This window comes from Procambarus clarkii, chromosome 8, assembly GCF_040958095.1.
Source record: "Procambarus clarkii isolate CNS0578487 chromosome 8, FALCON_Pclarkii_2.0, whole genome shotgun sequence".
NCBI lineage: Eukaryota > Metazoa > Arthropoda > Malacostraca > Decapoda > Cambaridae > Procambarus > Procambarus clarkii.
Window position 1 is genome coordinate 38,840,717 of NC_091157.1, and position 25,187 is coordinate 38,865,903.

Below are 25,187 nucleotides of genomic sequence, written 5' to 3' on the forward strand. Positions count from 1 at the left end.
GGAGACTGAGGTTGGCTCCGCTCGTCGAGACTGAGATTAACGCCTCTCTTGGAGACTGTGGATGGCGCCGCTCCTGGAGACTGTGGTTGGGGCAGCTCCTGGAGACTGTGGTTGGCGCAGCTCCTGGAGACTAAAGTTTGCTCCGCTCCTCGAGACTTTTGTTGACTCCGCTCCAGGAGACTGTGGTTGGCGCCTCTCTTGGAAACTGTGGTTGGCACCGCTCCTCGAGACTGACGTTGGCGCCGCTCCTGGAGACTGTGGTTGGCGCCCCTTCTCGAGACTGAGGATGGCGACGCTCCTCGAGACCGTGGTTGGCGCCGCTCCTCGAGACCGTGGTTGGCGCTACTCCTGGAGACTGAGGTTGTCGCCGCTCCAGGAGACTGAGGTTGGCGCCGCTCCTGGAGACTGTGGTTCGCGCCGCTCCTGGAGACTGAGGTTGGCGCCGCTCCTGGAGACTGTGGTTCGCGCCGCTCCTGGAGACTGAGGTTGGCGCTGCTCCTGGAGACTGTGGTTCGCGCCGCTCCTGGAGACTGAGGTTGGCGCCGCTCCTGGAGACTGTGGTTCGCGCCGCTCCAGGAGACTGAGGTTGGCGCCGCTCCTGGAGACTGAGGTTGGCGCTGCTCTTGGAGACTGTGGTTGGTGCCGCTCCTGGAGACTGAGGTTGGCGCCGCTCCTGGAGACTAAAGGTGGCTCCGCTCCTCGAGACTATTGTTGTCTCCGCTCGTGGAGACTGAGGTTGGCGCCGCTCCTCGAGACCGTGGTTGGCGCCGTTCCTCGAGACCGTGGTTGGCGCCGCTCCTCGAGACTGTGGTTGGCGCCGCACCTGGAGACTGTGGTTGGGGCCGCTCCTGGAGACTGATGCTAGCGCCGCTCCTGGAGACTGAGGTTGGCGCCGCTCTTGGAGACTGAGGTTGGCTCCGCTCCTGGAGACAATTGTTGGCTCCGCACCTGGAGACTGTGGTTGGCGCCACTCCTGGAGACTGTTTATGACGCCGCTGTTGGAGACTGAGGTTGGCGCCGCTCCTCTAGACTGTGGTAGGCGCCGCAACTAGAGACTGTGGTTGGCGCAGCTCCTAAAGACTGTGGTTGGCGCCGCTAATGGAGACTGTGGTTGCCGCCGCTCTTGGAGACTGAGGTTGGCTACGCTCCTCGCCGCTCTTGGAGACTGTGGTCGCTTGGGCCGCTCTTGGAGACTGTGGTTGGCGCCTCTCTTGGAGACTGTTGTTGGCACCGCTCCTGGAGACTGTGGTTGGCGCCTCTCTTGGAGACTGTTGTTGGCACCGCTCCTGGAGACTGTGGTTGCCGCCGCTCTTGGAGACTGAGGTTGGCTACGCTCCTCGAGACTGTGGTTGGGGCCGCTCTTGGAGACTGAGGTTGGCGCCTCTCTTGGAGACTGTTGTTGGCACCGCTCCTGGAGACTGTGGTTGGCGCCTCTCTTGGAGACTGTTGTTGGCACCGCTCCTGGAGACAGTGGTTGCCGCCGCTTCTGTAGACTGAGATTAACGCCTCTCTTGGAGACTGTGGTTGGCGCCGCTCCTGGAGATTGTGGTTGGGGCAGCTCCTGGAGACTGTGGTTGGCGCCGCTCCTGGAGACTAAAGTTGGCTCCGCTCCTCGAGACTTTTGTTGACTTCGCTCCTGGAGACTGAGGTTGGCGCCTCTCTTGGAGACTGTGGTTGGCACCGCTCTTAGAGACTCAGGTTGGCGCCGCTCCTGGAGACTGTGGTTGGCGCTGCTACTGGAGACTGTGGTTGGCGCCGCTCCTGGTCCTGTGGTTGGCGCCCCTCCTCGAGACTGAGGATGGCGCCGGTCCTCGAGACCGTGTTTGGCGACCGCATCTGAAGACTGTGGTTGGCGCCGCTCCTGGAGACTGTGCTTGGCGCCGCTCCTGGAGACTGAGGTTGGCTCCGCTCCTCGAGACTGTGGTTGGCGCCGCTCCTTGAGACTGTGGTTGGCGCCGCTCCTGGAGACTGGTTGGCGCCGCTCCTGGAGACTGTGGTTGGCGCCGATCCTGGCAGTGTGGTTGTCGCCGCTTCTGGAGACTGTGGTTGGCACCGCTCCTGGAGACTGTGGTTGGCGCCGCTTCTTGAGACTGTGGATGGCGCCGCTCTTGGAGACTGTGGTTGGCGCCGCTCCTTGAGACTGTGGTTGGCACCGCTCTTCTCGACTGTGGTTGGCGCCGCATCTGGAGACTGTGGTTAGCACCGCTCCTGGAGACTGTGGTTGGCGCCGCTACTGGAGACCGTGGTTGGCGCCGCTCCTGGAGACTGTGGTTGGCGCCGCTCCTGGAGACTGTGGTTGGCGCCGCTCCTGGAGACAATGGTTGGCGCCGCTCCTGGAGACTATGGTTGGCGCCGCTCCTCAAGACTGTGGTTGGTGCTGCTCCTGGAGACTGTGGTTGGCGCCGCTCCTGGAGACAGTGGTTGGCGCCGCTCCTCGAGACTGAGGTTGGCTCCGCTCCTCGAGACTGTGGTTGGCGCCGCTTCCCGAGACTGTGGTTGGCGCCGCTCCTCGAGATTGTGGTTGGCGCCGCTCCATGAGACTGTGATTGGCGCCTCTCCTCGAGACTGTGGTTGGCGCCGCTCCTGGAGACTGTGGTTGGCGCCGCTTCTGGAGACTGGTTGGCGCCGCTCCTGGAGACTGTGGTTGGCGCCACTCCTTGAGACTGTGGTTAGCGCCGCTCCTCGAGACTGTGGTTGGCGCCGCTCCTGGAGACTGTGGCTAGCGCCACTCTTGGAGACTGAGGTTGGCGCCGCTCCTTAAGACTGTAGTTGGCTCAGCTCCTCGAGACTGAGGTTGGCGCCAATCTTGGCACTGTGGTTGCCGGCGCTCCCGGTGACTGTGCTTGGCGCCGCTCCAGGAGACTGTGGTTGGTGCCGCTCCTGGAGACTGTGGTTGGTGCCACTCCTGGAGACTGAGGTTGGCGCCGCTCCTGGAGACTGTGGTTGGCGCCGGTCCTGGAGACTGTGGTTGGTGCCGCTCCTGGAGACTGTGGTTGGTGCCACTCCTGGAGACTGAGGTTGGCGCCGCTCCTGGCACTGTGGTTGGCGCCGCTCTTGGAGACTGTGGTTGACGCCTCTCCTGGAGACTGTGGTGTGCGCTGCTCCTGGAGACTGTGGTTCGCGCTGCTCCTGGAGACTATGGTTGGCGCCGCTCCTGGAGACTATGGTTGGCGCCGCTCTTGGAGACTATGGTTGGCGCCGCTCCTGTAGACTGTGGTTGGCGCCGCTCCTGTAGACTGTGGTTGGTGCCGCTCCTGGAGACTGTGATTGGCGAAGCTCCTGGAGACTGTGGTTGTCGCCGCTCCTGGAAACTGTGATTGGCGCTGCTCTAGTAGACTGTGGTTGGTGCCGCTCTTCGAGACTGAGGTTGGCGGTGCTCCTGGAGACTGTGGTTGGCACCGCTCCTGGAGACTATGGTTGGCGCCGCTCCTGGAGACTGAGGTTGGCGCCGCTCCTCGAGACTGTGGTTGGCGCAGCTTCCCGAGACTGAGTTTGGCGCCGCTCCTCGAGACCGTGGTTGGCGCTGCTCCTGGAGACTGAGGTTGTCGCCGCTCCAGGAGACTGAGGTTGGCGCCGCTCCTGGAGACTATTGTTGGCGCCGCTCCTGGAGACTGAGGTTGGCGCTGCTCATGGAGACTGTGGTCGGTGCCACTCCTGGAGACTGAGGTTGGCGCCGCTCCTGGAGACTAAAGGTGGCTCCGCTCCTCGAGACTATTGTTGTCTCCCGCTCGTGGAGACTGTGGTTGGCGCCGCTCCTGGAGACTGAGGTTGGCGCCGCTCCTGGAGACTGAGGTTGGCGCCGCTCCTCGAGACCGTGGTTGGCGCCGCTCCTCGAGACTGTGGTTGGCGCCGCACATGGAGACTGTGGTTGGGACCGCTCCTGGAGACTGATGCTAGCGCCGCTCCTGGAGACTGAGGTTGGCGCCGCTCCTCTAGACTGTGGTTGGCACAGCTCCTAAAGACTGTGGTTGGCGCCGCTCCTGGATACTGAGGTTGGCTACGCTCCTCGAGACTGTGGTTGGGGCCGCTCTTGGAGACTGAGGTTGGCGCCTCTCTTGGAGACTGTTGTTGGCACCGCTCCAGGAGACTGTGGTTGCCGCCGCTCCTGTAGACTGTGGTTGGCGCCGCTCCTGGAGATTGTGGTTGGGGCAGCTCCTGGAGACTGTGGTTGGCGCCGCTCCTGGAGACTAAAGTTGGCTCCGCTCCTCGAGACTTTTGTTGACTTCGCCCCTGGAGACTGTGGTTGGAGCAGCTCCTGGAGACTGAGGTTGGCGCCTCTCTTGGAGACTGTGGTTTGCACCTTTCTTAGAGACTCAGGTTGGCGCCGCTCCTGGAGACTGTGGTTGGCGCTGCAACTGGAGACTGTGGTTGGCGCCGCTCCTGGTCCTGTGGTTGGCGCCGCTCCTCGAGACCGTGGTTGGCGCCGCTCCTCGAGACTGTGGTTGGCGACCGCATCTGAAGACTGAGGTTGGCGCCGCTCCTGGAGACTATTGTTGAATCCGCACCTGGAGACTGTGGTTGGCGCCGCTCCTGGAGACTGTGCTTGGCGCCGCTCCTGGAGACTGAGGTTGGCTCCGCTCCTCGAGACTGTGGTTGGCGCCGCTCCTTGAGACTGTGGTTGGCGCCGCTCCTGGAGACTGGTTGGCGCCGCTCCTAGAGACTGTGGTTGGCGCCGCTCCTGGCACTGTGGTTGGCGCCGCTCCTGGAGACTGAGGTTGGCGCCGCTCCTGGCACTTTGGTTGGCGCAGCTCTTGGAGACTGTGGTTGACGCCTCTCCTGGAGACTGTGGTGTGCGCTGCTCCTGGAGACTGTGGTTCGCGCTGCTCCTGGAGACTATGGTTGGCGCCGCTCCTGGAGACTATGGTTGGCGCCGCTCCTGTAGACTGTGGTTGGCGCCGCTCCTGGAGACTGTGATTGGCGCCGCTCCTGGAGACTGTGGTTGTCGCCGCTCCTAGAAACTGTGATTGGCGCTGCTCTAGTAGACTGTGGTTGGCGCCGCTCCTGGCACTGTGGTTGGAGCCGCTCTTCGAGACTGAGGTTGGCGGTGCTCCTGGAGACTTTGGTTGACGCCGCTCCTGGAGACTGTGGTTGGCACCGCTCCTGGAGACTATGGTTGGCGCCGCTCCTGGAGATTGTCGTTGGCACCGCTCCTGGCACCGTGATTGGCGCCGCTCTTTGATACTGTGGTTGGTACTGCTCCCGAAGTCTGTGGTTGATGCCATTCTTGGAGACTGTGGTTGGCATCGCTCCTGGAGACTATGGTTGACGCCGCTCCTGAAGAATGTGGTTTGCGCCGCTGCTGGCACTGTGATTGGCGCCGCTCTTCGATACTGTGGTTGGTACTGCTCCTGAAGACTGTGGTTGACGCCATTCTTGGAGACTGGTTGTCACCGCTCCTGGAGACTGTAGGTGGAGTTTGATTGCTCGCTGCTCAGATCAAAGGGTTCAGGAGCTTATTACACCTTAATACCTATTTATGTAATTAATCTGAAATCAATTATTCTCAAATAAAATTCCTCTGGATTCATATAAGTGCCTATGAGACTTAAGGTTGGAAGCAACACTAATTAGACGTGTCTGTGATCGTCATTATATTATCTTTATTTTGGGAGGAATTCTTCCGTTTTCTCAAGGATTATCAGGACTTTTAAAACCCTTGTACAGGATTAATTGTTATTTCTTATATAAAGAGACTCGAGGCTCGGCTTCGATTCATGCAGGTCGGCGTGCAATCCCTGACCGTCCAAGTGGCTGTGCACCATTCTTTTCCCATCCCAAATCCTTATCCTGACCCCATCCAAGTGCTGTATAGTCGTAATGGCTTGGCGCTTTTCTCTAATAATTCCCTTACCCTCTAGTGATTACAGAGTTTATTTTATTGAGTATTCACGAGGGAGTATAACCACGTAGATCTTCACACAGGTCAACTCTAGTGTGCTGGCATTTTAGTGTAACTGATGTTACCCCGAAGGCCAAGGCGACCAGTTACTAATACAGAGAATAATGTAATGTTAAGCTCACTAAGAATTTATTTCTATTAAAGTTTACTCGCTAGTATCCAATGCTGTGATTTAATTTATCATCAATGTATTAAATGTAAAGGCCATACATTTGGTGCTGGAGGAAATTATACAAGTGTATTAGAGAGGGATCTGGACAGTATTGCCATTTTGTGTTTCAAATTTTAATGTGTTGCTATATCTTGAGATGATTTCGGGGCTTAGCGTCCCCGCGGCCCGGTCCTCGACCAGGCCTCCTTTTTGTTACACCCCCCCATAGCAGCTGTCTAACTCTCAGGTGCCTATTTACTGCTAGATAACAGAGGTATCACGGTGAAAGAAACATTTTGCCCATTTGTCTCCGCCTCCACCGGGGATCGAACCCGGAACCTCAAGACTACAAATCCAAAGCGCTGTCCATCCGGCTGTGAGGCGCCCTAACGCCTGACAGCTGGGTGGATGTTATGAGCCTTGCTCTTGTGTTATTACCCAGCTTTTATGCTTTTGTGTTATGGACTAATGAGCCCAGCTTTTATGCTATGGCCTTTATGCCATAACATAAAAGTCATCAGAATTGTGTTGGGCACAAGCAGATGTAAGTACTGACTCAGTAAACATATTGTACTGTTTACCATTGTGTTTGGTATTAAGTCCCATCTTCATTTTGTTAACTGTTTACCTGGGCTTATAAAACAAATAAATAAATGTTTATTCAGGTAAAATTACAAACAATCGAAATGAGTTACAAACAGAATGTTGGATTTTTAGATAGCTAGTACATACTGTGCCTAAAGTCACTAATACACACAGAGTTTCGGGCAAAGTATGTGTATAAATACCAACATTTAAGCTTGAGCTGGAACCAAGTACCACCACGTTGTGGAAGTTTTCTTGGCAGCTGTAGGGGAGCTGGCAACCTCTGAGAGAGAGAGAGAGAGTTATTTGTGAGGGCTTGGCCGAGGGTAGTGAGCCCTGTTCTTGACTGTCGTGATGAGACTGCGGCCCGGGGGATCCTTGGCCTTACACCACTCCTCACGGAGTACAAGGGTATCCTTCTCATTCAGGTTATGGAGTGTGCAGCTGCCTCATAACAACCTTTACGAGTAACAACTTAACAAGGGTGTTCCTCCATCAGGTGACGGGGTACGTGCTGCTGTACCGGTTGTCCCATCTGCAGACGCTGCGTGACCTGCTCCCGCGCCTCTCCGTAATCAGGGGAGACTCCCTCTTCCACGGCCACGCCCTCGTCGTCTTCGGTAACACATACCTTCGAGAGGTCAGTCATTACGGTGCTCGTAAGCTATGTTTCTAAGCACAAACAAAATAATTTTAGTACAAAGCCACTCCAGACCGACAACCAGAGCGCAACTCCATAGTCTCCTGAGACTGATGGATGCCTACTACTTTAGTACAAAATAGAAGGAAGATGATTGAGATCCACCATAAACACCCAACTGTGAAGAGGATGGACCAAGAGCTATTCCTTCCTGCGCTCAAACACTCAAACAGGTAATACAAAATACTCACATATTTAGTTACTCACAAACATGCTTCAGCACTCAGTGGATAAAGTGCGCTTGATTTTATCAGGTTAAGACCAGCACTGGATGGATGACCCCGTGGAATGCCTCGTCCATGGCTGGTGGGAGGTAAGCCTTCGTGTCCCTGAGAGTGGTAAACCCTAAAATATATACAAATGTAAACATGCCTTTCTAAACTCGTTAATGTATACACATACACACAGTGTACTCACACAAACATACACAAGAATACGCATGAATTCCTACACACAGTAATTCACATGATATCATACACACAGTAATACACATGAATTCATACACATACACATCTTTAGCTCTTTATTTAGTATTTTATCTAATTCTTTCTACTGCATGTGCATTTGCTCCTATATCTTCCTTTGCCACCATGCTTCCCACCATCCTCCCTTCCCACGACAATACACCGCAAAACCGATCTAAAAAAAGGCAGAGGATGCCGATGGCATAGAAACCAAAAGGAGCCTAAAAATCAGAAGCACAAATGCTGATGGGGTATCAAATAAAACATTTGATACAACAGTCATAACTGATGTAGTACTTTCCAGGGGGGGAGGACCAATTTCTGAGAAAGTCAAGATTTGGAAGAGGAGATTTTAAAGTAGTTTTTTAAAAACAAAACAAAAACATATATTTCCAGAAGCTTGTAGTACAAAACATAAGTTTTACGGTACTAGGAGTCACACAGGTACGGTTGGATCCCATACTAATAATGGATAGCTGAGGAACACATGAGGGTCCTTGAGGGTCTCTTCTCAGGCTAGCCTCACCTGGTCCTGCTTCACGGTGATCGTTGGAATCTCCTCAATGATTTAACACTTTCAAGGACTCCTAGGGTCCTCATCACATTTATAGTTTAGTGGATATAGGCAACTCGGTGTTAAAGACACCTAGAGCTGAAGGCTTGAGTAAATAATTGGCAGTACTCAGAAGTGGTTCAACGAAAAAAACGCATAAAGCTTAATAGTAGTTTATTTACTAACTTAACCACTAATACAATGGGTGCTTGATTTACTTTAGATTGGTGTCAAAAAGGCTATGGTTGCATTAGCGAGACTCTTGACGTCTGGCTAAATGATTCGGATCCACTTGTGGAGTAACACTTAACACAATTGACAGCCAATCATTAACACGGCAACCTAACTGCCGGAATGCAGAGGGATAACAAGAGTTCCAACCGGATACTCGGGTAATGATGATATGCAATAAATCACATATGTACTGTCAATGGGACAGGCAATAACATGCACAATAATACCACACAATACTAAATGTGTGGTGTATGTGAAGCTCACATTCACAGACGTATGTATGTATAACCGACAAATGCACACACTCTGGCACTGGCGGTGAGTAAGGGTGGTGACGCCACGTGGTACCGTGAGGCAGGGTGGCTTGAGGTACTCGAAGTACTGAGGTACTAGCTACACGCTCTGGACTGAGTTGCAGCTGGCTACTGCAGGTTATATGATACCATGTGGCACACTGTGGTAAAAGTCACACACAGATTACTTAGGCGGCGGCACTGCCTTAGTTTACTCTAGGTCACTCACAGACGATTTCCACTTGTCACCAGGTGTTTACCTGATACCAGTCTGTTTTGCTCTGGTGATTTGTCACTAGGCTTCTGAACAATATATTCACAGTCGCGATTCCGGGCGAGTGTTGGTATATCGAAAAGATGCTGAGTTTAACTTGATGGTGAGGAATGGACGGTGTTCAGTCTATTGGCTGATAGACAGAACAGGACACGTCCTCTGTGTAAGGGCTTCCTCATGAGAATGCTCTTGCCTGGGGCTCAGGGCATCTCGTGAGGCACAACACAAGGCATTACAATTTGACCAATAGCATTGCAGCAAATGAGCAGGAACCAAACATTTTGGTCGTTCCCTGATCAGTAGTAGAGGTGACGTCATGCACACATCACGACCACGTCACAACTGTTATTCTCCATTGTGCCAGTTGAGGTTGACCTCAGGGGTCAGACTGTCTCCTCGCAGGCATCTCCCCTCTCTCTCACACTTCGCACTAGCCAAAGTACTCATTGACCCAATGGCCAGTAACTTAACTTCCCTGTATCTACTTCCTGCCTGGACATACGGCGGCCTCCGTATTAAAAACGTGGTCCTGGTTAAGTGGGCATAAGTTAAATGGGCTAAACTATTGGGACCGACTAAAGAGCCTAAATCTGTACTCCCTTGAGTGCAGGCGGGAGAGATACATAATAATTTACACGTGGAAAATATTAGAGGGGCTTGTCCCAAACCTGCACACAGAAATAACATCACATGAGACCAGAAGACATGGCAGGATGTGCAGAATACCCCCGTTGAAAAGCAGAGGTGCAACAGGTACTCTGAGAGAGAAGTCTATCAACATCAGAGGCCCGAGACTGTTCAACACGCTTCCGCTATACATAAGGGGCATAACTGGCAAATCCCTCACAGTGTTCAAGAGAGAACTGGATAAGCACCTCCAAACGATACCTGATCAACCAGGCTGTGACTCATACGTCAGGCTGCGAGCAGCTGCGTCCAACAGCCTGGTTGATCAGTCCAACAACCAGGAGGCCTTGTCGATAGTAATCTTGGGCATAGCAAAGAATGAGGTGATTTGGTAAAATGCTATGCCCAAGATTACTATCCGAGTGCCGGCGGTGGGGTGGTTCAAATAGCCTCGGCTATCACCTCATTATGTCCGGTCGTGATGGTTAAGTGGATTAAGGCGTCTTGTACATACCAGTTGCGTTGCTCCTGGGAGTATGGGTTCGAGTCACTTCTGGGGTGTGAGTTTTCAGTTGCATATTGTCCTGGGGACCATTCAGGCTTGTTCGAATTTGTGTTCCTCACGTGTGCCCCAAAGAATGAGGTGATTTGGTAAAATGCTATGCCCAAGATTACTATCTGAGTGCCGGCGGTGGGGTGGTTCAAATAGCCTCGGCTATCACCTCATTATGTCCGGTCGTGATGGTCAAGTGGATTAAGGCGTCTTGTACATACCAGTTGCGTTGCTCCTGGGAGTATGGGTTCGAGTCACTTCTGGGGTGTGAGTTTTCAGTTATATATATATATATATATATATATATATATATATATATATATATATATATATATATATATATATATATATATATATATATATATATATATAACTGAAAACTCACATATATATATATATATATATATATATATATATATATATATATATATATATATATATATATATATATATATATATATATATATATATATATATATATATTGTGACAATAATCTCCTTCAAGAGATTGAGCCTGCTCTTCCCTCCACAAACACGTCGTTGAAATTATATAAAACGACTATGGAAGACATGTCCAACAACAACAACAACACCAGCAAGGCTTGCCAGGGTGAGCAAACGTATGCAGCCAGCCACCTGTTCGGACTCAAACCACCAAACTACATGTTGATCGCTACCGGCTCCGCTGATTGGTCGCCGGTCTGGCTGTACCTGCACTCGCCCCCCCATACTACTTGATGTCTGGGGTCGCCCCAACCTCCTACCTCAGAATGTTCAGTGCTCTCGTTGTCACCACTCCTCCCGGCTAGACGCTAGCGTGTACTGAGAGAAGTGGTGGCTTAAAGCCAATATTCCAGCACCTCCCATTTACTTGTATATTGCACTTCTTGTTATTTTGTCTTAACGTAACTTTTCATTGTGTCATTTAAGTATTCTTATTATTTTGATTGATTGATTTTATTATACAAATTTGTTTGTCCATTTTTTCATGTTTTGATTTAATTAACGTAATTAAAATTTCATTGTTAAAGTTTACTTGTGTTTTGTGTGTCTTCTCCTTACCTTACCACAGACGAAGTTCCAGTTTTTTCTATTTTTTTTATAACTATGTGACGAGGCCATACCCCTAGCCTTAAACAGCCGAACACCAACGCGTTACCGTCACAAGTTATATGGGGGCCTGTCCGGGAGCTTCACTCAGGTACTGGTGCCAAGTGGTAATTTATGGTAAGCGTATTTAACTTTGTTAACGTAGCTTTACTATTTTTCATATTCAATTTCATTTTTTATAAGGTGCGGTGTATTGTGCATTACGAGAGTAACATATGGTGAAGGTGAGACAACTTTGGATTACGTGGTGACTGTAGGCCTCAGTCATACTCTTAATTGGTCATCTCTCCCTCCGTGTTATTACTCGTATTTACCATCTATGTCCCTTGAATATTTCTCATTCTGACAGATCATCATATTGGTACCCTGGTACTGTGGTCTGCCCCGGGTCAAGAGTACCCAATCTTCTGCAATCTGACTGTAGGAGGACAAAGAGGGCCATAGTTCCTCTAGCTCGAACTTTAGTTGCTGAATTGGGACCTCAGCAGCAGTTCTCGTCACCAGTTGACACCTCGCACCCCTACACGTCAGTCAGAGATGATGATACATACAACGGTAGGGAATTAGCTTATTTTTTCAGAGCACAAAAGTTCGCTAATTCTGTAAGTATCATCTTAAATTCAGTGGGAAAAACTTGCTTTATGTCCTATAGAGACTTGGCAAGGTATGCCTACATCCTTGGACTACCAATTTTACTTTTGAAGCATTTAACTGTTTCATTTGTTTTCGAAACTTTGTTTCATTTGTTAGTAGGATTTTCTTGCCCTTATTCTCTTACATGAGTACCGGGTACAAGATTTCCTGCGCCCTTGATTTAATTTAATCATTTAATATCTTTCACTTAACGTTAATTGTTAAAGATCACACAGGATAGGTACCAGTTGCCACGTTGTCCTGTTTCTGACATTTCACTATTGAATATTCGTGTACCTTTATTTGCTAATTTCACCATGTTTCGTCTCCAAACTTTCCGTGCAAATCCAGCAGGTGAAATAGGGACTTTAAGTCGTGCCAAGAGGACTGAATTACAAACTCTTGCACATGAGTATCAACTAGAAGTTCCCTACCAAGCCAACAAAAATGACCTACACAACCTGTTGCTGGATTACTATTTAGAGCAAGGTAAGATAGACTCTGAAACTCATGAAACTTACTATATTGCAGAGAAAACTGACTTGGCAACGATGAAACTTAAACTAGAGCTGGCCAAGATTGAACGTGAGCAGCAAAGAGAAGCAGCTGCCATACGGAGGGAAGAACAAGAACGCGAAGCTGCTTTGAGGAGGGAAGAACAAGAACGAGAAATCACCCTCAGAGAACGCGAAGCTGCTTTGAGGAGAGAAGAACACGAACGTGGACTCGCCCTCCACGAACGTGAGGTCGCCTTGCTCCATGAACGTGAGAGAGTACAGCTTGAAACAAAACAACGCGAGTTGGAAATACAACGCGAACATGACAAGCAACAAGCGACTCTGGCTCTAGAGTGTCGTCAACGCGAAATCGCCTTGGAAACTTCACACTTCACTCAACGCCAGCAAGCTACTGCCAATCTTCCCGTCAGTTTTAATATATCACATGCAAGTAAGTTAATGCCATCCTTTGTAGAAGCAGAAGTTGATGTGTTTTTCACCACCTTTGAAACCCTTGCTAATCAACTCAGTTGGCCTGTCGACCAATGGGCCACACTTCTCAGAGTCCATCTTACAGGTAGAGCTGCAGTCACACTCAGTACTTTGGCGTCTGAGAATGACTACTACACTCTGAAACAAGCAGTGTTGGACGCCTACCTACTTTCCACAGAAAGTTATAGAAGGAAATTCCGTGACCACCTGAAGGCAAGTACCACTACCTTCCTTGAGTTTGCTAACACGAAACGGAGGTATTTCATGAAATGGCTGGAAGCAGCACATGTCTCTACTTTTACAGAACTCGTCAACCTGATGCTTGTTGAAGAATTCTTGAGACGTGTGCCACCTCCTGTCCGCCTCTACTTAGCAGATAAAGAAGAAACCGACTACCTGAAGTGTGCTAAGTCGGCTGACACTTACAGCCTCATCCACCGGCTGACACCCGAACCATCCTCCAGTAAGAAGTCGTGGTTCAGTTACGAGAAGGTGAGCCCCGATCAAGCTGGTTCACAACTGTACTGCAAGTATTGTAGACTCTATGGACATACCATAGACAAGTGTGGTAAGTCTCAATACAAGGGAACCACTGACCAACAACGACCCAAACCAACTCCTCCTAAGTCCAGTAAGCCTGTGATGAATGTTGGTGTTGATGTTAATGATCTTTCTCTTTTCAGTAACCACCTGTATACTGGAACTGTCTCTGCCAACGGTTCAAATCCGGAGGGACGTTTCAAATTGAAGATCTTGAGGGACACAGCGGCTCTACAATCGATCATCTTGAAGTCGGCTGTGCCCAACATAGTCTACACCGGGGAAACAGTCTTCATCACTGACCTCACTGCTACCACTCCATACCCTCTCGCCAGAGTCCACCTGGATTGTCCCTACGTGAACGGGGAAGTCCAAGTCGCCGTCAGGGAAAAGCCTTTTCCCATGCCTGGAGTGCAACTTCTCCTAGGCAACGACTTGGCAGAAGACCTGCAACCGACCAACCTGATCGTCATGGACAAACCCCAGGTGTGTAACTCTGTGCCAATAAACCCTATTCTTGAGTATGTTCCAGCAGAGGTTCAAGAGAGTGATGAAGTTTCTCCTCCGGTTCTCGTGACCACCCGTGCACAAGCCGCACGTCCACAGCCAGCTGACTCTACTGCTACCGCTGTCCCTCAAGACCCTCAGAAACTCCCCCCGCATCTGACCAAGTTGGAGTTCCGTAAGTTGCAGAGGGAAGATCTTACTTTAACACCATTGTTTTTCCAGGCTGAGACTCAACCCGACAGTATTCCTGGGTTCTTCCTAGAGAACGACTTGCTCTACCGCAGATATAGACCCAGTAAACTGAAGGAGGAGGACGATTGGGCCAACATCGAACAACTTGTGATTCCCACCAGCCTGCGGCCCACTATTCTACACCTGGCCCACGGAGCATTCTCCCACTACGGCTTCAACAAGACTTACCATGGGATTCGTCAAGACTACTACTGGCCAGGTATGGTAAATAACGTCAAACAGTACGTAAAACAGTGTCATACATGTCAGATGGCAGGCAAACCGAACGTCTCCATTCCCAGAGCACCACTGATTCCCATACAGGTGCCTGCGGAACCTTTCCACAGACTCATAATAGACTGTGTTGGTCCTTTACCTCGGACCAGTTCAGGTAACGCCTACATCCTAACCATCCTGTGTCCTACCACCAGATTTCCCATAGCAGTTCCAGTGAAGAACATCACGGCTGCTACGGTTATAAAACATCTATTGAAGATCTTCACTCAATACGGATTTCCCAGGGAGATTCAAAGTGACTGTGGCACCAACTTCACCAGTGATCTCTTCAAAAGGACACTGGAGGAGTTCAACATCAAACAGGTATTGTCCAGCCCCTATCATCCTGCTTCACAGGGTTCTCTTGAACGTAGTCATCAGACCATCAAAGCACTCTTGAAAAAGTTTTGTAGTGAAACCTCAAAGGATTGGGATAAGCAGATTGACCTAATAATGTGTATTTTCAGAAGTCTCCCCAATGAGTCCCTAGGAGTATCTCCTTATGAGATGCTCTACGGCCGTAAGTGCCGTACTCCCCTTAAGGCTTTCAAAGACTCTCTCAGAGATGCCACCTTCAGTGAGCATCAGAATGTGCCCCAGTTTCTTCAAAACCTTCAACACATTCTAGAGAGAGTCCACCGCTTTGCCCATGATAATCTATTGAAAGCCCAGGTGAGAATGAAGACTCATTACGACCAGACCAGCAAAGTAAGAAAATTCAAGCCGGGAGACTTCGTCCTTGCCTATTTTCCTATCCCAGGTTCACCTTTACAAAACAGATTTTCAGGACCCTACTGCGTCAAAGAGTGCAGAAACAACAACAACTACGTCATAGAAACTCCAGATAGGCGGCGGAAGACCCAGCTGTGCCACGTCAACCTCCTGAAGCAATATAATGGTACTCCTCCCACTGTCTTGACTAACTATTCCACATTCACAGAACCCTACATCCACAGTGAGACCTTCCCAGCTTCTCCTCCCGAAAGCACTGACAAGGAGTCAGCGCTTTCTAATTCCGAAATCCTTAATGATTTTCCCAAATGCTTTCAGGATAATAATCGTGCTCCTATGCCCTCTTCTAATTCCACTCTCACCTCGTCAGATAAGCCCTTCATCCTCCATGTCGACGCCAATGGTACCGACGATGGTGGTGTCGTGATGCAGCAACGAGGCGAGAAGAATACACCTGTCAGCGACTACTGCTACAAGGAACGACGGAACAATTGGCAAGGAGCTACTCTTCCTCATCCTGAAGCTTCAGCACTTCACTCCACACCTGAAAAGTGCTCGGTCCACCATCAATACGGACCACACCACCCTACACCTCCTGCAGCACGCCCACTTCTCATCTCAACGTCTTCTACTATGGGCTTGCTACCTGCAGAAATTCAACCTGGAGACACGCTATACCAAGAGTCTGACAACATCTTAGCCCATGATCTCTCCAGAGTTTATAAAGTAGAAGCGACTCCATCCATTACTCCACCACATAACGACGTACTTCTTCCAGAACCGCAGGCTTCGGGGGAGAGTTGTGACAATAATCTCCTTCAAGAGATTGAGCCTGCTCTTCCCTCCACAAACACGTCGTTGAAATTATATAAAACGACTATGGAAGACATGTCCAACAACAACAACAACACCAGCAAGGCTTGCCAGGGTGAGCAAACGTATGCAGCCAGCCACCTGTTCGGACTCAAACCACCAAACTACATGTTGATCGCTACCGGCTCCGCTGATTGGTCGCCGGTCTGGCTGTACCTGCACTCGCCCCCCCATACTACTTGATGTCTGGGGTCGCCCCAACCTCCTACCTCAGAATGTTCAGTGCTCTCGTTGTCACCACTCCTCCCGGCTAGACGCTAGCGTGTACTGAGAGAAGTGGTGGCTTAAAGCCAATATTCCAGCACCTCCCATTTACTTGTATATTGCACTTCTTGTTATTTTGTCTTAACGTAACTTTTCATTGTGTCATTTAAGTATTCTTATTATTTTGATTGATTGATTTTATTATACAAATTTGTTTGTCCATTTTTTCATGTTTTGATTTAATTAACGTAATTAAAATTTCATTGTTAAAGTTTACTTGTGTTTTGTGTGTCTTCTCCTTACCTTACCACAGACGAAGTTCCAGTTTTTTCTATTTTTTTTATAACTATGTGACGAGGCCATACCCCTAGCCTTAAACAGCCGAACACCAACGCGTTACCGTCACAATATATATATATATAAATATATATATATATATATATATATAAATATATATATATATATATATATATATATATATATATATATATATATATATATATATATATATATATATATATATATGTCGTACCTAGTAGCCAGAACGCACTTTTCAGCCTACTATGCAAGGCCCGATTTGCCTAATAAGCCAAGTTTTCATGAATTAATTGTTTTTCGACTACCTAACCTACCTAACCTAACCTAACCTAACTTTTTCTGCCACCTAACCTAACCTAACCTATAAAGATAGGTTAGGTTAGGTTAGGTAGGATTGTTTAGGTTCGGTCATATATCTACGTTAATTTTAACTCCAATAAAAAAAAATTGACCTCATACATAATGAAATGGGTAGCTTTATCATTTCATAAGTAAAAAATTAGAGAAAATATATTAATTCAGGAAAACTTGGCTTATTAGGCAAATCGGGCCTTGCATAGTAGGCTGAAAAGTGCGTTCTGGCTACTAGGTACGACATATATATATATATATATATATATATATATATATATATATATAACTGAAAACTCACACCCCAGAAGTGACTCGAACCCATACTCCCACAACTGGTATGTACAGGGACGCCTTAATCCGCTTGACCATCACGACCGGACATAAGGAAGTGATAGCCGAGGCTATTTGAACCACTTCCCCGCCGGCACTCGGATGGTAATCTTGGGCATAGCATTTTATCAAATCACCTCATTCTTTGGGGCACACGTGAGGAACACAAATGCGAACAAGCCTGAATGGTCCCCAGGACATATGCAACTGAAAACTCACACCCCAGAAGTGACTCGAACCCATACTCCCAGAAGCAACGCAACTGGTATGTACAAGACGCCTTAATCCACTTGACCATCACGACCGGACATAATGAGGTGATAGCCGAGGCTATATGAACCACCCCACCGCCGGCACTCGGATAGTTATCTTGGGCATAGCATTTTACCAAATCACCTCATTCTTTGGGGCACACGTGAGGAACACAAATGCGAACAAGCCTGAATGGTCCCCAGGACATATGCAACTGAAAACTCACACCCCAGAAGTGACTCGAACCCATATTCCCAGAAGCAACGCAACTGGTATGTACAAGACGCCTTAATCCACTTGACCATCACGACCGGACATAATGAGGTGATAGCCGAGGCTATATGAACCACCCCACCGCCGGCACTCGGATAGTTATCTTGGGCATAGCATTTTACCAAATCACCTCATTCTTTGGGGCACACGTGAGGAACACAAATGCGAACAAGCCTGAATGGTCCCCAGGATATATGCAACTGAAAACTCACACCCCAGAAGTGACTCGAACCCATACTCCCAGAAGCAACGCAACTGGTATGTACAAGACGCCTTAATCCACTTGACCATCACGACCGGACATAATGAGATGGGCGGTGGGGTGGTTCATATAGCCTCGGCTATCACCTCATTATGTCCGGTCGTGATGGTCAAGTGGATTAAGGCGTCTTGTACATACCAGTTGCGTTGCTTCTGGGAGTATGGGTTCGAGTCACTTCTGGGGTGTGAGTTTTCAGTTATATATATATATATATATATATATATATATATATATATATATATATATATATATATGTCGTACCTAGTAGCCAGAACGCACTTCTCAGCCTACTATGCAAGGCCCAATTTGCCTAATAAGCCAAGTTTTCATGAATTAATGTTTTTTCGACTACCTAACCTACCTAACCTAACCTAACCTAACTTTTTCTGCTACCTAACCTAACCTAACCTATAAAGATAGGTTAGGTTAGGTTAGGTAGGGTTGGTTAGGTTCGGTCATATATCTACGTTAATTTTAACTCCAATAAAACAAAATTGACCTCATACATAATGAAATGGGTAGCTTGATCATTTCATAAGAAAAAAATTAGAGAAAATATATTAATTCAGGAAAACTTGGCTTAATAGGCAAATCTGGCCTTGCATAGTAGGCTGAGAAGTGCGTTCTGGCTACTAGGTACGACATATATATATATATATATATATATATATATATATATATATATATATATATATATATATATATATATATATATATATATATATATATATATATATATATATGTGTGTGTGTGTGTGTGTGTTCATGTAGTTTTTTTCGTTAGTAAATGTCATATATTTTTACTGGCGTGTTTGAGTGTGCCTCCATATTATCTCTACGAGCATTCACAAGTGATATTATAACCTCCACATATAAACAGTAAGGTTTTATATGAGAATATCCCAGTGGCCAAATATCCCAAACTCAAATCATTGTGTCTGACCTTGACTGGATTTTTTTCGAGTATGTACTCAACCTCTCGGTTCATAAACTCCCTCATGTCTGGATAACTATGGGTAATGTTTCATTGGAGGGGGGTCACCCCTCCCACGGTGACACCATGCACTCCGGTCGCTGGTCGCTGTGGAAAGTGTGTTAACAAGAGACTTCCAAGAGAGGTATGAACGAGACTTCCAAGAGAGGTATGAACGAGACTTCCAAGAGAGGTATGAACGAGACTTCCAAGAGAGGTATGAACGAGACTTCCAAGAGAGGTATGAACGAGACTTCCAAGAGAGGTATGAACGAGACTTCCAAGAGAGGTATGAACGAGACTTCCAAGAGAGGTATGAACGAGACTTCCAAGAGAGGTATGAACGAGACTTCCAAGAGAGGTATGATCGAGACTTCCAAGAGAAGTATGAACGGGACATTCAAGAGAGGTACGAACGAGATTTCCAAAAGAGGTATGAACTGCAATATGAACCTATTTGTATTTGGCAGTTGTACTAACTCGTCTCTTCGGTGCTCTTATTGTTCTTCCTCACAGTAGCCGAACTGTCAATGTTTAGGCACATTCAGACACCATCTGCATGCTTCAACTTGCTCTTTTCCCTGAGATAACCTGGCTGACCTGTACATACATCACTGGGGTTGACTTCCTCCTCTCCTGTGATACTTCACACACTCTTGTTGATACCTGGTTGATGGGGTTCTGGGAGTTCTTCTACTCCCCAAGCCCGGCCCGAGGCCAGGCTCGACTTGTGAGAGTTTGGTCCACCAGGCTGTTGCTTGGAGCGGCCCGCAGGCCCACATACCCACCACAGCCCGGTTGGTCCGGCACTCCTTGGAGGAATAAATCTAGTTTCCTCTTGAAAATGTCCACGGTTGTTCCGGCAATATTTCTTATGCTTGCTGGGAGGACGTTGAACAACCGCGGACCTCTGATGTTTATACAGTGTTCTCTGATTGTGCCTATGGCACCTCTGCTCTTCATTGGTTCTATTCTACATTTTCTTCCATGTCGTTCACTCCAGTACGTTGTTATTTTACTGTGTAGATTTGGTACTTGGCCCTCCAGTATCTTCCAGGTGTATATTATTTGATATCTCTCTCGTCTTCTTTCTAGTGAGTACATTTGGAGGGCTTTGAGACGATCCCAATAATTTAGGTGCTTTATTGCATCTATGCGTGCCGTATATGTTCTCTGTATTTGTTGAGTTCATATTCCTGTATTCACTTCTATGTGACATACCTGCAACTTTCTAGGCCGGTCGCGCATCCTTATCACATAGTTAACATTGCTGATCAGCTTGTACATGGTACATGGTGTAGGGACCGCAGAATTCGTTAATGTTGCTCTTCACAGGCAACAACACCAGTACTTTCATCCACACAGCAATGCTCTCGGCTTGATGTCCTTGTTGTATCCCTTCGTCATAGTGTCTTTGGAGACTTCAAAGTCTGACGTTGTTAGCCCTCAGGCGCATCATAGAGGTTCTCTAATAGCATGTGCATAAGGTTGTCTGCTCACCGACTTCTTGGTCGATGTCAGCTGCTCCTTCAGATTTATGAACGGCAGTGTGAGAGATGGGAGAGGTATGAACGGCAGTGTGAGAGATGGGAGAGGTATGAACGGCAGTGTGAGAGATGGGAGAGGTATGAACGGCAGTGTGAGAGATGGGAGAGGTATGAACGGCAGTGTGAGAGATGGGAGAGGTATGAACGTCAGTGTGAGAGATGGGAGAGGTATGAACGGCAGTGTGAGAGATGGTAGAGGTATGAACGTCAGTGTGAGAGATGGGAGAGGTATGAACGTCAGTGTGAGAGATGGTAGAGGTATGAACGTCAGTGTGAGAGATGGGAGAGGTATGAACGTCAGTGTGAGAGATGGGAGAGGTATGAACGTCAGTGTGAGAGATGGGAGAGGTATGAACGTCAGTGTGAGAGATGGGAGAGGTATGAACGTCAGTGTGAGAGATGGGAGAGGTATGAACGACAATGTGAGAAGTGGGAGAGGTATGAACGTCAGTGTGAGAGATGGGAGAGGTATGAACGTCAGTGTGAGAGATGGGAGAGGTATGAACGTCAGTGTGAGAGATGGGAGAGGTATGAACGACAATGTGAGAAGTGGGAGAGGTATGAACGGCAACTTTGGGACAACTGCTGATGGTTTACCTGCCTGGTGACAGGAGAGGCATATCTTACAGTGGTCTCATACATGGGCCAGAACATGACTGGTGAGAAGGTGGGTGTTGGTGCACCTCTGCGCCTCCTTCCTTCCCAAGCGACCTGTAGTGTCCCCACAGTGCGTTTCGACGTCATCTCCTGCACGGTGACCATCTCACCAGTGCTCTATTCCACATCAGACTCTCCAGCACGCAGTCGTGAGTCAGCGTCTCTGGTCCCGTCAGACCTACCCTGGACTAGCTCAACGTACGCCACCACCAGGCCACGCTTCCACTTCACAACACTTCTGACTCATGCCTTCACTGTGACCCTACTTCACTACGTCTTGATATCGTGGACTCGTTATCATGGTTTCGTTATCATGGACTTGGTATCATATGGTCTTGTTATCGTGGACTTGTTATCATGGTTTCGATATTAATTGATCATGTCGTTGACTCGTCGTCATTCTCTCCATATCATGGTCATGTTATCAGGGACTTGTTATCTTGGACGTTTCATCATAGTCCTATTAGCATGAGATTGTTATTGTGATCGTATCATTGTTTAGTTATCATGGTCATATTATCACATGTTGTCTTGTTATTATGGTCTGGCTTCCTTGATGTTATGTTATCATGGTCATATTATTATGGTTATGTTATCATGGTCATATTATTATGGTTATGTTATCATGGTCATATTATTATGGTTATGTTATCATGGTCATATTATTATGGTTATGTTATCATGGTCATAATATTATGGTTATGTTATCATGGTCATATTATTATGGTTATGTTATCATGGTCATATTATTATGGTTATGTTATCATGGTCATAATATTATGGTTATGTTATCATGGTCATTTTATCATGTCATATTAATATGGTTGTGTTATCATGGTCATATTATCATATCAAATTATCATGGTTGAATTATTATGAACTTACTATCTTGATCTTGTAATCATAAATTTGTTATTATGGTCGTAAAACCATAACCTTGTTATCTTGGTGTTGTTATCATGGTGCTATATTCATGGTCGTTGTTTATCATTTTTACTATCAAATAGATGTTATCATGGACGTCTTATAATTGATTTGTTATTTTTAAATTATAATTGAGTAGTTATCTTTAAGTTATCACAAGAAGCAATGTAATTTAAGATAATGCTTCAAAGTTGCTTTTACCAGAGAGAAAAAAACTTTTCATCTTGTTGATGGTGTCAAGGCCAGGACCGTCAGCTTAGTATATTAAAGGTGCGCTCCTCCTGTTACTCTGTTACCCTGTAGGGTTGTTACTGACTCTCCCAGACTCCTATACTGTGTCAGTACACTGTGTGTGTGTTACTGACTCTCCCAGACTCCTATACTGTGTCAGTACACTGTGTGTGTGTTATTGACTCTCCCAGACTCCTATACTGTGTCAGTACACTGTGTGTGAGTGTGTTACTGACTCTCCCAGACTCCTATACTGTGTCAGTACACTGTGTGTGTGTGTGTTACTGACTCTCCCAGACTCCTATACTGTGTCAGTACACTGTGTGTGTGTGTGTGTTACTGACTCTCCCAGACTCCTATACTGTGTCAGTACACTGTGTGTGTGTGTTATTGACTCTCCCAGACTCCTATACTGCGTCAGTACACTGTGTGTGTGTGTGTGTGTTACTGACTCTCCCAGACTCCTATACTGTGTCAGTACACTGTGTGTGTGGGTGTTGCTGACTCTCCCAGACTCCTATACTGTGTCAGTACACTGTGTGTGTGTGTGTTACTGACTCTCCCAGACTCCTATACTGCGTCAGTACACTGTGTGTGTGTGTGTGTGTGTTACTGACTCTCCCAGACTCCTATACTGTGTCAGTACACTGTGTGTGTGGGTGTTGCTGACTCTCCCAGACTCCTATACTGTGTCAGTACACTGTGTGTGTGGGTGTTGCTGACTCTCCCAGACTCCTATACTGTGTCAGAACACTGTGTGTGTGTTACTGACTCTCCCAGACTCCTATACTGTGTCAGTACACTGTGTGTGTGTGTTACTGACTCTCCCAGACTCCTATACTGCGTCAGTACACTGTGTGTGTGTGTGTGTGTGTGTGTTACTGACTCTCCCAGACTCCTATACTGTGTCAGTACACTGTGTGTGTGTGTGTGTTACTGACTCTCCCAGACTCCTATACTGTGTCAGTACACTGTGTGTGTGTGTGTGTTACTGACTCTCCCAGACTCCTATACTGTGTCAGTACACTGTGTGTGTGTGTTATTGACACTCCCAGACTCCTATACTGCGTCAGTACACTGTGTGTGTGTGTGTGTGTGTGTGTGTGTTACTGACTCTCCCAGACTCCTATACTGTGTCAGTACACTGTGTGTGTGGGTGTTGCTGACTCTCCCAGACTCCTATACTGTGTCAGTACACTGTGTGTGTGGGTGTTACTGACTCTCCCAGACTCCTATACTGTGTCAGTACACTGTGTGAGTGTGTGTGTTACTGACTCTCCCAGACTCCTATACTGTGTCAGTACACTGTGTGTGTGTGTGTGTTACTGACTCTCCCAGACTCCTATACTGTGTCAGTACACTGTGTGTGTGTGTTATTGACTCTCCCAGACTCCTATACTGCGTCAGTACACTGTGTGTGTGTGTGTTATTGACTCTCCCAGACTCCTATACTGTGTCAGTACACTGTGTGTGTGTGTGTGTTACTGACTCTCCCAGACTCCTATACTGTGTCAGTACACTGTGTGTATGTTACTGACTCTCCCAGAATCCTATACTGCGTCAGTATACTGTGTGTGTGTTTGTGTGTGTGTTATTGACTCTCCCAGACTCCTATACTGTGTCAGTACACTGTGTGTGTGTGTTACTGACTCTCCCAGACTCCTATACTGCGTCAGTACACTGTGTGTGTGTGTTACTGACTCTCCCAGACTCCTATACTGTGTCAGTACACTGTGTGTGTGTGTGTTACTGACTCTCCCAGACTCCTATACTGTGTCAGTACACTGTGAGTGTGTGTGTGTTACTGACTCTCCCAGACTCCTATACTGTGTCAGTACACTGTGTGTGTGTGTTATTGACTCTCCCAGACTCCTATACTGCGTCAGTACACTGTGTGTGTGTGTGTGTTACTGACTCTCCCAGACTCCTATACTGTGTCAGTACACTGTGTGTGTGGGTGTTGCTGACTCTCCCAGACTCCTATACTGCGTCAGTACACTGTGTGTGTGTGTGTGTGTTACTGACTCTCCCAGACTCCTATACTGTGTCAGTACACTGTGTGTGTGGGTGTTGCTGACTCTCCCAGACTCCTATACTGTGTCAGTACACTGTGTGTGTGGGTGTTGCTGACTCTCCCAGACTCCTATACTGTGTCAGTACACTGTGTGTGTGTTACTGACTCTCCCAGACTCCTATACTGTGTCAGTACACTGTGTGTGTGTGTTACTGACTCTCCCAGACTCCTATACTGCGTCAGTACACTGTGTGTGTGTGTGTGTGTGTGTGTTACTGACTCTCCCAGGCTCCTATACTGTGTCAGTACACTGTGTGTGTGTGTGTGTTACTGACTCTCCCAGACTCCTATACTGTGTCAGTACACTGTGTGTGTGTGTGTGTTACTGACTCTCCCAGACTCCTATACTGTGTCAGTACACTGTGTGTGTGTGTGTGTGTGTTACTGACTCTCCCAGACTCCTATACTGTGTCAGTACACTGTGTGTGTGTGTTATTGACACTCCCAGACTCCTATACTGCGTCAGTACACTGTGTGTATGTGTGTGTGTGTGTGTGTGTGTGTGTGTGTGTGTGTGTGTGTGTGTGTGTGTGTGTGTGTGTTACTGACTCTCCCAGACTCCTA

General features: G+C 47.8%; 1 protein-coding gene across 3 annotated transcripts in view; it reads left to right on the forward strand.

Annotated features, from left to right (window-relative positions):
• The window catches only part of LOC123759723 (insulin-like growth factor 1 receptor), a 476,359-nt gene that overhangs the window by 83,429 nt on the left and 367,743 nt on the right, over nucleotides 1–25,187 (forward strand). For all 3 annotated transcript variants that reach the window (XM_069317552.1, XM_069317549.1, XM_069317548.1), the window contains one exon: nucleotides 7,135–7,275. In XM_069317552.1, the coding sequence (XP_069173653.1) occupies nucleotides 7,135–7,275 (141 nt within the window). The remainder of the gene's footprint in view (nucleotides 1–7,134; nucleotides 7,276–25,187) is intronic.